The sequence below is a fragment of the Aethalodelphis obliquidens genome, unplaced genomic scaffold, assembly GCF_003676395.1.
Source record: "Aethalodelphis obliquidens isolate GAN/ISIS:26980383/991018 unplaced genomic scaffold, ASM367639v1 scaffold87, whole genome shotgun sequence".
Taxonomy (NCBI): domain Eukaryota; kingdom Metazoa; phylum Chordata; class Mammalia; order Artiodactyla; family Delphinidae; genus Aethalodelphis; species Aethalodelphis obliquidens.
This window is the reverse complement of record NW_020838031.1, coordinates 6,877,030-6,892,067: the sequence shown is the minus strand read 5'-3', so window position 1 is coordinate 6,892,067 and position 15,038 is coordinate 6,877,030. Positions and strand designations below refer to the sequence as shown.

The 15,038-nt window shown below is 42.9% G+C and overlaps 1 protein-coding gene across 7 annotated transcripts in view; it reads right to left on the bottom strand.

Moving 5' to 3' along the window:
- The window catches only part of LGALS8 (galectin 8), a 37,114-nt gene extending 23,438 nt beyond the window's left edge, over positions 1-13,676 (bottom strand). For 3 of the 7 annotated variants that reach the window (XM_027094009.1, XM_027094004.1, XM_027094007.1), the window contains exons 1-3: positions 13,571-13,676; positions 10,436-10,585; positions 3,261-3,423 (exon numbers count right to left, since the gene is read on the bottom strand). Coding sequence is in view for 5 of the 7 variants with exons in the window: in XM_027094004.1 (XP_026949805.1) it covers positions 3,261-3,314 (54 nt within the window). In the remaining 2 variants the exon portion in view is untranslated. Of the gene's footprint in view, positions 1-3,260; positions 3,424-10,435; positions 10,586-13,471; positions 13,487-13,570 lie in introns of those variants that run through there. The other 4 variants (XM_027094006.1, XM_027094008.1, XM_027094005.1 and 1 more) reach the window with 3 other exon arrangements.
- Between the last annotated feature and the right edge of the window lie 1,362 nt (positions 13,677-15,038).

Genomic DNA, 15,038 nt, shown 5'->3' with positions numbered 1-15,038 from the left:
ACCATCACCCTGATACCAAAACCAGACAAAGATGTCACAAAGAAAGAAAACTGCAGGCCAATATCACTGATGAACATAGATGCAAAAATCCTCAACAAAATACTAGCAAACAGAATCCAACAGTACATTAAAAGTATCACACACCATGATCAGTGGGGTTTATTCCAGGAATGCAAGGATTCTTCAATATACGCAAATCAATCAATGTGATACACCATATTAACAAACTGGAGGAGAAAAACCATATGATCATCTCCATCGATGCAGAGAAAGCTTTCAACAAAATTCAACACCCATTTATGATAAAAACCCTGCAGAAAGTAGGCATAGAGGGAACTTTCCTCAACATAATAAAGGCCATATATGACAAACCCACAGCCAACATCATCCTCAATGGTGAAAAACTGAAACCATTTCCACTAAGATCAGGAACAAGACAAGGTCGCCCACTCGCACCACTATTATTCAACATAGTTTTGGAAGTTTTAGCCACAGCAATCAGAGAAGAAAAAGAAATAAAAGGAATGCAAACTGGAAAAGAAAAAGTAAAGCTGTCACTGTTTGCAGATGACATGATACTATACATAAAGAATCCTAAAGATGCTACCAGAAAACTACTAGAGCTAATCAATGAATTCAGTAAAGTAGCAGGATTCAAAATTAATGCACATAAATCTCTGGCATTCCTATACACGAATGATGAAAACTCTGAAAGTGAAATTAAGAAAACACTCCCATTTACTACTGCAACAAAAAGAATAAAATATCTAGGAATAAACCTACCTAGGGAGACAAAAGACCTGTATGCAGAAAATTATAAGACACTGATGAAAGAAATTAAAGGTGATACAAATAGATGGAAAGAGATACCATGTTCTTGGATTGGAAGAATCAACATTGTGAAACTGACTATACTACCCAAAGCAATCTACAGATTTAATGCAATCCCTATCAAACTACCACTGGCATTTTTCACAGAACTGGAACAAAAAATTTCACCATTTGTATGGAAACACGAAAGACCCTGAATAGCCAAAGCAATCTGGAGAACAAAAAATGGAGCTGGAGGAATCAGGCTCCCTGACTTCAGACTATACTACAAAGCTACAGTAATCAAGACGGTATGGTACTGGCACAAAAACAGAAATATAGATCAATGGAACAGAACAGAAAGCCCAGAGATAAACCCACGCACATATGGTCACCTTATCTTTGATAAAGGAGGCAAGAATATACAGTGGAGAAAAGACAGCCTCTTCAATAAGTGATGCTGGGAAAACCGGACAGGTACATATAAAAGTATGAGATTAGAACACTCTGTAACACCATACACAAAAATAAACTCAAAATGGATTAAAGACCTAAATGTAAGGCCAGACACTATCAAACTCTTAGAGGAAAACATAGGCAGAACACTCTATGATATAAATCACAGCAAGATCCTTTTTGACCCACCTCCTAGAGAAATGGAAATAAAAACAAAAATAAACAAATGGGACCTAATGAAACTTAAAAGCTTTTGCACAGCAAAGGAAACCATAAACAAGACCAAAAGAGCCATCAGAATGGGAGAAAATATTTGCAAATGAAGCAACTGACAAAGGATTAATCTTCAAAATTTACAAGCAGCTCATGCAGCTCAATATCAAAAAAACAAATAACCCAATCCAAAAATGGGCAGAAGACCTAAATAGACATTTCTCCAAAGAGATATACAGATTGCCAACAAACACATGAAAGAATGCTCAACATCACTAATCATTAGAGAAATGCAAATCAAAACTACAATGAGATATCATCTCACACTGGTCAGAATGGCCATCATCAAAAAATCTAGAAAAAATAAATGCTGGAGAGGGTGTGGAGGAAAGGGAACACTCTTGCACTGTTGGTGGGAATGTAAATTGATACAGCCACTATGGAGAACAGTATGGAGGTTCCTTAAAAAACTAAAAATAGAACTACCATACGACCCAGCAATCCCACTACTGGGCCTGAGAAAACCATAATTCAAAAAGTCATGTACCAAAATGTTCACTGCAGCTCTATTTACAATCGCCAGGACATGGAAGCAACCTAAGTGTCCATCAAGAGATGAATGGATAAAGAAGATGTGGCACATATATACAATGGAATATTACTCAGCCATAAAAGGAAACGAAATTGAGTTATTTGTAGTGAGGTGGATGGACCTAGAGTCTGTCATACAGAGTGAAGTAAGTCAGAAAGAGAAAAACAAATACCATATGGTAACACATATATATATGGAATCTAAGAAAAAAAAAAAAGGTCATGAAGAACCTAGGGGCAAGACGGGAATAAAGACACAGATCTACTAGAGCATGGACTTGAGGATATGGGGAGGGGGAAGGGTAAGCTGTGACAAAGTGAGAGAGTGTCATGGACATATATACACTACAAAACGTAAAATAAATAGCTAGTGGGAGGCAGCCGCATAGCATACGGAGATCAGCTCGGTGCTTTGTGACCACCTAGAGGGGTGGGATAGGGAGGGTGGGAGGGAGGGAGACGCAAGAAGGAAGAGATATGGGAACATATGTATAGCTGATTCACTTTGTTAAAAAGCAGAAACTAACACCATTGTAAGGCAATTATACTCCAATAAAGATGTTAAAAAAAAAGAGATAAGCCAAAAATATTACAGCACTTTTCTTGAGGGATGACATTTTAATTTTCTTCTTCATATAGTTGTATATTTTCCAGATTTATATAATAAGTACTTATAATGTTTATAACCACAGATTTTTTTTATTATATATTTAACTTTAGGGTGAGAGTTTTTCTTTTTAAGTATAGTTGATTTAGAATGCTGTCCCCATGTCTGCTGTACAGCAAAGTGCAAAGAGCTTTTTGAGACCAACCATCTATTCCCATCACTGCTAATAGATTGTTACAACTGTTAATGAGTTGTTCCAGTCTGAGAAACAACTGCGCTGCAAACTTTGGCCATTTGCTGTTTCAGTTGTCCATATTAACGCTGTCTACTTAGGAAAGTACCCTAACTTATATCAACAATACTCAACTTTTTTGTACCATGTGAAGGAAACAAATGCCCGACAGCCCACTCACTTACTCACAAACATTGCTCCTGAGGAAAGGGAGAAGGGTGGTTTTCTAGGCAACTCCAAGCTTTGAGGCTTTGTTGTTTCAAAAATAATTGATGTAAAACAATAAAGTACAGATCTGAACACACTAGAGACAATACCGTAAGCTTAAGCCCTAGTTAGGTTTGGTGTTACCTGCCCAAACATCCTAGCTGATTCATATTGCTTTGCCTTTTTTATGTCATTCATTAAATGTCTGCTCTACACCAGGGTCATGTTAAGGTAGCCTGCAGCTGGAAAGAAGTATGAGTCCCGTCCATCCGGGAGGAGCTGATACAGTTGGGAAGAAGTCAGATACCTATGGAAAGATTAGAGAGGAAATGTGACACTGTTTAGCGGTTCAAATTGGAATCTCCTTCCACAGGTGGAAAATCCTCTACCTTATAAACATGAGACCTCATCTGAACTGTGGCGAGAGCATACGATGAAAATCTGTCCATCAGTACCCCCAGCTCAGACTCTGAGTTAGGACTCATGACAAGCAGCAGCCAGAATCATGCAGTATTCACTCTGGCCAGGGGGCAGCAGCTACATCTAGGGTCAGAGGCAGCAGTGGCACCGGTGGTGTCGCCAGTGCAAGAAGTACCACGTTTGTTCAGTGGTGGCGACAGACGTCTCTTAGAACAGCCCTGCAGCCTGATTTTGGCTGTTGTCTGTGATGCTGTAGTTGACAAGCCTGGTTCTTCAGTCCTGCCTGCTGATAGATATCACTTAATAAATTTCTTTTCTGCTTAAATTAGGGGTTGGCTTCCATGTTTACAACCACAAACCCTGACCAATTCAACATCCACAGAAATGGGGCAGTAAGTGTCGAATAAATGCTTCAGAAAAATGTATAAACAATAATAACTGAGGTGGCCAAAGTCTATAACGAGGTATGATTTGAGCTGGGAAGAATATGGTTAGGCAGAGAGGAGAAGGAAGCCAGTTCAGGTAGAAATGTCCGTTTACAAAAGCAGAGAGGCAGGAAAAGACAAAACGTATCTGGGAGCCAGTAAATAGTAAGGGAGCAATTAAAGACAGACAGAGTTAGGGTCAGATTTTGGAAGGACATAAGGAAAGCGGGGGTTGGGAACAACAATCCAGTGGGGGTAAAATTCACTGGAGGGCAGGGGATTATTTGTGAGACTGACTCCTTCCGGGAAGCCTAGCACAAGGAGATAAGGACATAATCCAGGCTGATGGTGGCAGACACTGAGGGGGAAGGGGAGGCAGGAGATAAACACGAGCTATTTCAAAGGAAGCTGTCTATCCCGGGCCACCACCTACAATGGTAACACTGGGGAAGAAAGATTTCAGAGGGAAGATGCTGAGTTTGGCTTGGAATACTTTTAGTGTAAAGGGTTGGCAGGACATCTAAGAGGGAACATACTGAAAGGAGCGGAACACTCAGGACCAACATTAAGTGAATGGCCAAGACTCAGAAGTCAGAGTAGAGATGATTACTAAGTACAATGAGAGCTACTAGATAAACTGAGAGAGAGGAAAAGTCAGGAGCAAAGCCTCAAAGGCTGTCAGATTAGGGGGTGTGCAGAAAGAGTTAACACAGCACACCTGGCTGCTATCTTTGAAAGGCCTCCGTCCAAGGCTGGCCCATAGCTGCTGTCTAGGAACTTGGATTTGGAGAGAGCACCCACCACCCTAGGTGAGAAGGGTGGGTTACCCACCTAAACTGTTTGTGCAAACACTATGGTTTATGCTAAAAACCTGCTTTCCTGTTTAGAGTCTGGAGTTTGGGTATGTGCTAGGCAGACGCTATCTACGCATCAAGCCCTCAATAAAAACCCTGGGCAGTGAGTCCCTAATGAGCTTCCCTGGTAAAGAACATTTCACACGTGCTGTCACAACTAGTTGCTGGGAGATTAAGTCCATCGTGTGTGACTCCACTGGCCGAATACCCTTGAAATCCTACGCTGTTTCCCCCTGGACTTCGCCCCATGTGCCTTTTCCCTTTGTGATTTTGCTTTACATCCTTTCACTGGGATATATCATAGCCATGGGTATGACTCTATGCTGGTGAATCATCAAAACTGAGGGTGTGTGGGAGACCTCGATGCAGGGGGTGAGAAGAGAAAGAAGAGAGAAGGATCTATCAGAGAGGGCAGGTGTATCAAGGAAGTTGATTTCAAAAACTGGAGGACTGTCAATGTCTTTAACATGGAAAAATAAGGAAGATCCCCCCGGCTGCCCCCCCAAATGATACTAAAATGGATATCATACCCTCTGATCCAGTGATTCCACTTCTACAGATTTATCCTGTAAAATACTAGCACATGTGCAGAAAGATGCATCTACAAGGATGTACAGCACAGCACTGGATACAATCATGAAAGGAAATAGCTCTTTAACAGGGGACTGGTTAAATAAGTTACAGTACCTCCATACAGTGGACAAATTATGCAGCCATTAAAAATAAGTGAGTAAACTCTAAACATGCTGGTATCTGCAAAATGTATTAAATGAAAAAAAGCAAGGTATAGCAGTTTATATGGTATGATACATGCATGTAAAGAAACAGGGTATACAAAAGGTGACACACACAACACATGCACACACAACACACATATTCTCAGGAAGGATATACAAAAATCTGGGAGGAAATGATTGCCTTTAGGGAGGGCAACTGAGCACCAGGTAGAAGAAAAATTCATGTTTGTTTTTTTTTAAATAAATTTATTTATTTTATTATTTATTTAGGCTGTGTTGCGTCTTTTGTTGCTGTGCACGGGCTTTCTCTAGTTGCAGTGAGCAGGGGCTACTCTTAGTTGCAGTGCACGGTCTTCTCATTGCGATGGCTTCTCTTGTTGCAGAGCACGGGCTCTAGGCACATGGGCTTCAGTAGCTGTGGCACACGGGCTCTAGAGCACAGGCTCAGTAGTTGTGGCGTATGGGCTTAGCTGCTCCGCAGCATGTGGGATCTTCCCAGACCAGGGCTTGAACCCGTGTCCCCTGCATTGGCAGGCGGATTCTTAACCACTGCGCCACCAGGGAAGCCCAAAATTCATGTTTTAATGAAACCCTTAAATACTGCTTGAATTTTTAAAAATGATTTACACATATTTTCTTTATACTTTTAAAATAATAATAAAAAAGGAAAAGCCACTGAGTTTGATGACATCAATGAATTTAAAATTTTAAAGACAGATTATCTTCAAACTGTTAGGGGCTTGACAGCGTGGAAGGACACTGAGCGAAATGGAAAACCACAAAACGGAAGCTGGTTTGGGAAGGACGATGGGAGTTTCATTTTGAACTCACAGTCTTCAAGGCCTGGCAGGGCATCTAAGAGGGCTGGAGATTCACCCTGGGTGAGAGGGCAGAAATGTACGCAGACTGTATGCAAACTGTATTCATATTCTGGTCAGTAAAGACATCAGAGAAATAAAGACAGACACTGAAGACAAGATTGATAAAGAAATTAAGAGAGTAAAAAATCAGAGGGCAGGGAGGGATAAATTAGGCGCTTGGGATTAATAGATACACACTATTATATATAAAATAGATAATCAACAAGGACCTACTGTAGAGCACAGGGAACTCTACTCAATATTCTGTAATAACCTATGTGGGAAAAGAATCTGAAAAAGAATAGATATGTGTATATGTAAAACTGATTCATTGTGCTGTATACCTAAAACTAAAAGAACATTGTAAATCAACTGTACTCCAATATAAAATTAGAATAAAAAAAAGAATTAGGATTCAGAAAAAAAAAATCAGAGGGCAGAGCCATGGTGAGGAAATTAAGGCAGCAGAAATCGACTCTCTCAAGATGGAGGTCAGGGACTTCCCTGGTGGTCCAGTGGTAAAGAATCCGGCTCCTGAGGCAGGGCACGCGGGTTCGATCCCTGGTGGGGGAGCTAAGGTCCCACGTGCCGTGGGGCAACTAAGCCCGAGTGCCACAAACTACAAGGCCCACACGCTCTGGAGCCTGCGCCCCACAACTAGAGAGAGAAAACCCACACAACTCTAGTCACAACTAGAGAGAAGCCCGCGCACCACAACGAAAGATCCCGCGTGCTGCAACTAAGACCCAACACAGCCAAAATTAAAAATAAAAAATAAATAAAATATTAAAAAAACAAAAAAGGTAAGTCAGCAAAAGAAGAACAAGGGAACAAAGACGGGGAAGGACCTTCAGAGGTTAAAAAGAAAAGATTTTATTGTTTTGTTTTGTAAGGTTAAATTGCAAGGTAGAAACGGAAGTACTTAGAATACTAAGGAAAAAAGGATCAGTGTGGAAGTAAGGTTCTGAAGGAAATTGGAACAGATGAGCTTTTCAGGGCCAGGTGGGATTAATGTTAATAAGTGGTTTGTTAATTAGGAGTGACAACCAATCGGTTTAATTTCTAAATAACTTCTCAACTAACACTTAATCACGTTTTAACTCTATAAACAGCAATAATAAAATATTTAAGCAGATATTGAGTTGCCAAACAAGAGATTTCACTGAGAGCATTTCTGGTATGAAGATACCGTCTTCCAAATTATTCACTCAATTTGAGCAGAAAGAAAACTGAGCCGGGCTCCTCTGGTGGTGCAGTGGTTAAGAATCCACCTGCCAATGCAGGGGACACAGGTTCGAGCCCTGGTCCAGGAAGATCCCACATGCCGCGGAGCAACTAACCCTGTGCACCACAACTACTGAGCCTGTGCTCTAGAGCCCATGAGCCACAACTACTGAGCCCGCGTGTCACAACTACTGAAGCCCATGCACCTAGAGCCCGTGCTCCTCAACAAGAGAAGCTACCACAATGAGAAGCCCGTGCTCTGCAACGAAGAGTAGCCCTCGCTTGCCACAACTGGAGAAAGCCCACGTGCAGCAACAAAGACCCAACGCAGCCAAAAATAAAATAAAATAAATTAATTTTTTTAAAAAAAGGAAAAGAAAAGTGAGCCGGACTTTTTTAAGTCTTGGAATTCTATCAACTGAACTAGTCAATGAAATATACTAAGTAGGAAAAAATTACACAGGCCAGTTATACAATTTATCTTTTCCAAGAGTTAATATGGAGAGAGGGCTTCCCTGGTGGCGCAGTGGTTGAGAGTCTGCCTGCCGATGCAGGGGACATGGGTTCATGCCCCGGCCTGGGAGGATCCCACATGCCGCGGAGCGGCTGGGCCCATAAGCCATGGCCGCTGAGCCTGCGTGTCCGGAGCCTGTGCTCCGCAACAGGAGAGGCCACAACAGTGAGAGGCCCGCGTACCACAAAAAAATATATATATATCTATATGGACAGAATTTGTCTACCACAATTTTTAAAATATATTTTAAGTCATTTTTATTGAATTAATTTTAATAACACTGTTTTACCTGGTTGGCAGCTGCCCCAAACCAAACTAAAACAAAGTCATTGTGAATGCTATTCAACATCCTCAAAGTAATCCAGCTTGTTTTTGGAATATATTGTTACAATAGTTACACTTTTTTAAAAAAATAGTTACACTTTCGACATCACACAAGTAAATAGAGCATACTATGTTATTCAAAAAGATTTTATGCATTTCATTTAAAAAATCATTTTGCAAGAGGCTTCAGCTTTATCATTGACACATTCTGTACTTCATGCTCTCAAAATAAAAAAGTGTCCTAAAGCTAAGTTTTTTACTGATATTAATGAATAGTATGCAGGGTTATACGAACTAAAATTTAACATTTTACGGTATAAGAGGCAATAAATGTGGACCAAAACTTTGGAAACATTAAGAAATAAAAACAGAAAGATGGCAGTTCCCTGTCTTCACAAGGCTTAATAAAGAGTATAGCAGAAACTCAATAAACACTTCCCTGTTGTTGAACTGATCACTAACAAAGTAACCAGAATGCAACGAAATATTTACTTTGGAAAGTTATCACGACCTATCCTCAGAACAGCACAAGGCCACCGGGAGCCCTGAATGCAGCTGCTGCTCGAAAGCAGCACTACTTCTGCAGGCCCCTGTCCTCAGGAAATGAAACGTCAGCTGATTTTTGTTTCAACTCTGTAGTCGAGGGTGCTAACCCCAGAAATTACAGGAATCATCATTACACTCTAATACCAAGACATGCAGGAATTTTAAGCTATAAAATTATTTTCTAAATAACATTCAAATAAGACATCTCTGTGATGAAGGGCAGAGCTGAAGGGCATTAACCCGACCATCCAAGCCTCCTGGCTTGCACCAACATTACTTCAGTCCCCCTTGGCAGGCAGCGTTGTTTTTTTTTTTTTTAAATCTTCGCAGAAAGTCAGTCTACAACTTTGAGATGTTTTTAACTCTTAAGATGCGCAAAATTATTTTAAATGTCTAGCTGACTTCAAATTCATCAAGTCTTCCTTTTTAAACATACTACGATTGAAGGCTATTTCTTCTAAGCCTCATTCCTGCACAATGACAGTAAACCTTAGGGGGAAAAGAAAGAGCTACAGCTACAAGTAAATAACAAAAAATTGAATCCACTTACACTAATAAGACTGGTTTAAAGCCTTACTTGAAGCCTTACCAAGAATCTCCTATAAAGGGTTTACAAGAAAAAACAAAAAACGGCAGCAACTTTGTCTCAGACCTAAATTCAGGATTCAGCTTCAGACACATGGAAACTAGACATTTCTAAAGTTTCTCACACCACATGAAACTGAACAAGTTCATTACTTCCCAGGATGTATACTGAAATTTCCAGCAATTACATTCAGGGGTTCCTGGACCAGCCTGAGGCTGGGACGTGACCATTAGTTTTCCTCATTCTCCATCTCACCACTGGCTTTTGACATTCCCCTGCTCAACTACCAAGCAGGATTTGAAAGGCAGAGGGAAAAGCTGAGAAATTAACTTCTCGTGAACAGGTCTAATTTAAAAAGAAAATTAAAATGTGTAGACAAAGAAATCCACTTTCCCCTGAAAATTATGTCTTAGGATGGTCTGAGCCTTCCCTCCACTGTCCTCCCAAGTTCTCCGTTCATAACACGTCTTATCGTCTTATACAGTTGACCCTTGAACAACACAGGTTTGAACTGTGCAGGTTTGAATCCACTTATACTCAGATTTTTTTCAATAAACACACACCACCTGATGGGCGGTTGGCTGAATCCTCAGATGCAGAACCTTGGGTACCGAGGAGGGCTGACTAGGGAACTTAAACATCTGTGGAGCTCCAAGGGCTGGATCTGGTTTTCAGTCAGGGCCCACTGCAGTCCCACCACATAGCAGGTGCTTTATGTTTACTGAATTTTACTTCTGCCCCTATCCCCCAGCAGTGGATAATTACTATCCAGTTGGACTTGCTCTCAACCCTGGCATAGGCAAAAAGTGGTTTTATAGAAATTACTTACCGGGTTACAGACGACATTCTGTAGACTGTTTAAGGACAACATCATTCTTTTCCACCTTACTGTTGACTGGGGTCTCTCTTTTGGGTATGGTCTAAGATTTTAAACAAGTTTCATTTAAAGAATTCCCAGATTGAAACTGAGGCACCTGACCTGTGTAAAATCAAAATAGAGGGAAAGGAAAATAAGCACCATTTTTCTTATAACTATTTTTTTTTTTTTTTTTTTGCCGTACGCGGGCCTCTTACTGTTGTGGCCTCTCCCGTTGCGGAGCACAGGCTCCGGACGCGCAGGCTCAGCGGCCATGGCTCACGGGCCCAGCCACTCCGCGGCATGCAGGATCTTCCCGGACCGGAGCACGAACCCGTGTCCCCTGCATCGGCAGGCGGACTCTCAACCACTGCGCCACCAGGGAAGCCCCTTCTTATAACTATTTTTAAGTACATAAATTATTTTACTGATATTTACCAAATAACAGGATGCTATAACAAAGATCTGACTCCAGTTCTTATCTAATGTACTTTACTAAATAATTTTGGATTATGAGTACAGGAAATATTGATTTTAAAACTACATCATTAGAAAACTTCTAATTTGGAAAATTTATTAAAAATACTTATTACTGGGAGTTCCCTGGTGGCCTAGTGGTTTCACTGCTGTGGTCTGTGTTCAATCCCTGGTCGGGGTACAGGGATCCCGCAAGCCAGGCGGCACAGCCAAAAAACACAGAAACAAAAATTTGTTATTAAAATACTATATCAGGGCTTCCCTGGTGGCGCAGTGGTTGAGAGTCCGCCTGCCGATGCAGGGGACACAGGTTCGTGCCCCGGTCCGGGAAAATCCCACATGCCGCAGAGCGGCTGGGCCCGTAAGTCATGGCCACTGAGCCTGTGCGTCCAGAGCTTTCGCTCCGCAACGGGAGAGGCCACAACAGTGATAGGCCCGCGTACCACCAAAAAAAAAAAAAAAAAAAAAAAAATACTATATCAAATAATAGCAAATACTCCTGTACAGCTATCTGAGATATTCATTTAACTTTTCTCATCTGTATAATGAGAATAACAGTATTCACCTCACAGGTTTGTTCTGCAGATTAAATGAATTAATAAAGCAATGGAATAGTACGTGCTTTATAAGTTTTATCTATTGTTATTAGTAGAAGGGATTGCTCTTCCTCCTCCAAATTAAACAAGTCAAAAGGAAAAAAAAATCCAATGCCTCAAATATTAACTTCCATGTGGCTAAAAAAAAGATAAAAGCTTTAAAGGTAAAAGTACCCATCAGTACTACATATAACAGCTCCAGGGAAGACTTGAAGACTAAGCAGAACCAAAAGAGAAATGAAACTCAAGCTTCCTACATTTTACTTCCTCCGATTCTGTCATTATACCAAAGGGCAATACGCACTGATCACATGTATTACTTTTTCTCTATTAAGAAAAAACTGCATCTGCAACCCTGGATGTAACATAAACTGAGTGGTTAAGTTACAGCAAGAGGTGTTAGCTGAGCAGATGCAGGTTGTGAAAGAATTCACAGAAGTATTAACAAGGGAAGAAAAGAAAGTTTTTATTCACTTTCCAAGGGAGGAAAGGGGCCAGACACATAGAGTGGCATCGGCCCTGAAGGGTGGCGGTCTGAGTCTTTTAACGGGTTTCAAAGGGCAAAGTGCAGGAAAGAGCGGGTGGGTTCACATCTATTTTGGCCCACAGTTGTATTCTGGCTTGCTGTGTTTCTATAGGATGTGGTTCTTCTGAGAATCTGTAACTTTTTGTCTTCAGTAATTTTTCAGTCCTTGGGTGTCTCAAAGAGACATGATAGTGGCCTTTGACAGGCATTACTCTATTTTGAACAATGTCAGATGGGCTCACAAGAGGGATTTTGCAGGTGTAATTAACATCAGCTGATGTCAAGATAGGGCGATTGTCCTGGATTAACTGGTGGGCCCAATGTAATTACATGAGCGCTTAATAAACAAAGAAGCCTGAGAGATGCAGTAGCAGAAGAAATCAGAGATTTGAAGCCTGAGAAAGATTCAACACATTCTTGGTGGCATTTCGATGGAGTGCGGGTGGGCATACACGGAAACTGCAAGAAGGAAACAAACCTGGAAAACAAACTAAAGTATCCCGGAAGTTGATTCTTCCCCAGAGAATAGAGCCCAAACTGGATAACACCTGAACTTCAGCTTGTGACACCCTAATCAGAGTACTCAGCCTGGTCTGCCTAATTTTATTTTTGGTCCCCCTAATGTCTGGTCTAAGATCTATTAAGAAAATAAGTGGGTGTAATCAAAACATCAAGTTTTATGCGCTAAATGTATACAATTTCTATTTGTCACATATACCCCAATAAAGCTGGGAAAACAAAAACCCTGCAGCCCTCTTGGTTTATAAATGTAACCCCATCTATTAACTTACACATTAGTCAAAACCTCAAAACTTTTGCTCCATCAAACTCGGGAAGCATCAACAAGAGCAAAAACAAAGGATACAGAGATGCCACAGCCACATTCATAATTTACATCGTTAGTGGAGAGTGACCCAATTTAAGCCACAGGCCCGCGTGAAACCAATCATTCCCAGAAACATCCACAGGCATGGGTCCTGGTGTTATTAACTCTTCGTTCGCTTCCCAAGAAGCCATCACGATGCTGTTGCAATTCTGAGGACAAACGTTTCCTACCGTTTCACACTGCAGTAAATGACTCTGCATCTCAAAAGAGGATGTTCAGAGCCCGGGAGGGCCACGGAGGTCTGTCATTAAATTTAAAGAACCCGTCATTTAAAACACCAAGAAAGAAACGTCCCCGGATTCCACTGCGCGAAGGCGGCGCTCGCTCCCGGGCGAGGAGGTCGCACGAGCCAAGACAGCACCGGACGAGGCGGTGGTCGACAGCGGGGCTTCCTCCGGGGACAGCGCCGGTTTGCCCGAGGGCTGCGACTCCCGACCATCCCTCGTTCCCGGGTCGCAGCGCGCGGGGCACTGCCAGCCGCCCAGCCCGACCCTCCGCGGTGAAGACCCGCGCGACAGGGTTACCGGAGCCGGTCCCGCCCGTCTGACTCTGACACGGGGCCAGAAACACCGCATCCCCTCCTCGGCCGACGAGCCCACCGCCGCGACCGCCCGCCGACTCACCCCGGGACTGGCGTCGCGCTCGGCGTAGGAGGCTGTTCTGCGGCCGCGGCGCGTTGTCCGGGTTCCCGGCCGGGCGTGCGTGGGCGAGAACGGGAAGCGAGAGGAGTCAGTCCGCCGCCATTTTCTGGTTCGCGCGCCCCTGGCGTCGCCGTCGGCCTTGCGTCTGCGTGCGGGGCGCGCTGGCGGCTCCGCTGGGCTAGTAGCTGGTCCGCTGCTGGCCGCTCCCCCGGCGGGGCGCCCTGCACGGCCTCGGGGACTCGGACCGCCAGTGGCTTGCTGCGAGACAAGCAGAGAGGGAGGGGGCAGAGTGTGTGCTTCCAAAATTCCCGGGTGGATCTGGCCGCCTCTGCCCCGCCGCCGGGGTTGGGGGGCCGGGAAATGGGGAAGAGAGAAGGAGAGACCTTCTGCTCCCTCGGCCCGCGTGTCCCCGGCCTCCAGGGCCGGTGTGGACTTCGCACAGGCCCCGCCTCGACCCGGTGATGGCCGAAAGGGGCCCACGCGGCCAGAGGGGCCGTCTGTGACCTTCCCTGGTCGCCCGGCTCAGCGGGGTCAGTGCCAGGTATTTCTCAAGGTCTGCTTCCTTGTCTGCCATGGGTTAGAGTCCAAATAGTACATACAGTGCAATAAAAGAGAAGCTGACTTGGAGGCATCCCGGTGTTTTGTTTGCCACACCTTTGGGTGTAAATAAAATGCGGGGGGAAATGGGTTCAGTATAGCTGGACTGAGTCCAGCCCGGAGCCCCTATCTAGTGAGTCTAACTTGGACTTCAGCCACTGCGGCTTATCTGCCAATTTTGTGTGTTGTTGTTTTCTAAGTTATATACTACCCCGAGGGAAATGTCAGCAGTATAGAGCACAATTCTGAGCACGGTAGATGTTCAGAAATAACCAACTTTTCAGGCAAGTGCCCATAATGACTGCCAGTTTGACCTGTTGGCTGTAAAAAACGTCAGCGAGAAATACAAATAAAGTTATGTAAGCTACCTTGAACAGCTGGTACAGTTTGTTTTCTGTTAGGGATCACAAAGTTCTTATCTTCCTACTTGTCTCTACTTGATTTTTATCCACGTTTCCTTTGAGAGACATGTTTTGGTGTCCCTACTCTGGGCTTTCTCCTCTGTAGCTTTGGGTTTTATTATTTTTTATTTAAATTGAGAAATTCATTACACACCCAATACCATCGAACTCACATTCTGATTCCCTATTACTTTGCTCTCCTATTCATTTTCCAAGTTTGCTTCACTCTTTGGGATCCAACTTCAATAGCTGTATTTAACCCTTAACATACACTGCCTGGGATTTGTACTTATCTTTCTGTGTGTTGTTTTATCTATCCAACTCGAATTTAAATTGAGAAGAGGATGTCGTGAATATTCCCCAATGCCTAGTGTAATGCTTTGCATGAAGTAGACATTCTGTAAATATTAGGTTGAAATGATAGGTTATTGATAAAGTGAGGAGCAATTGAA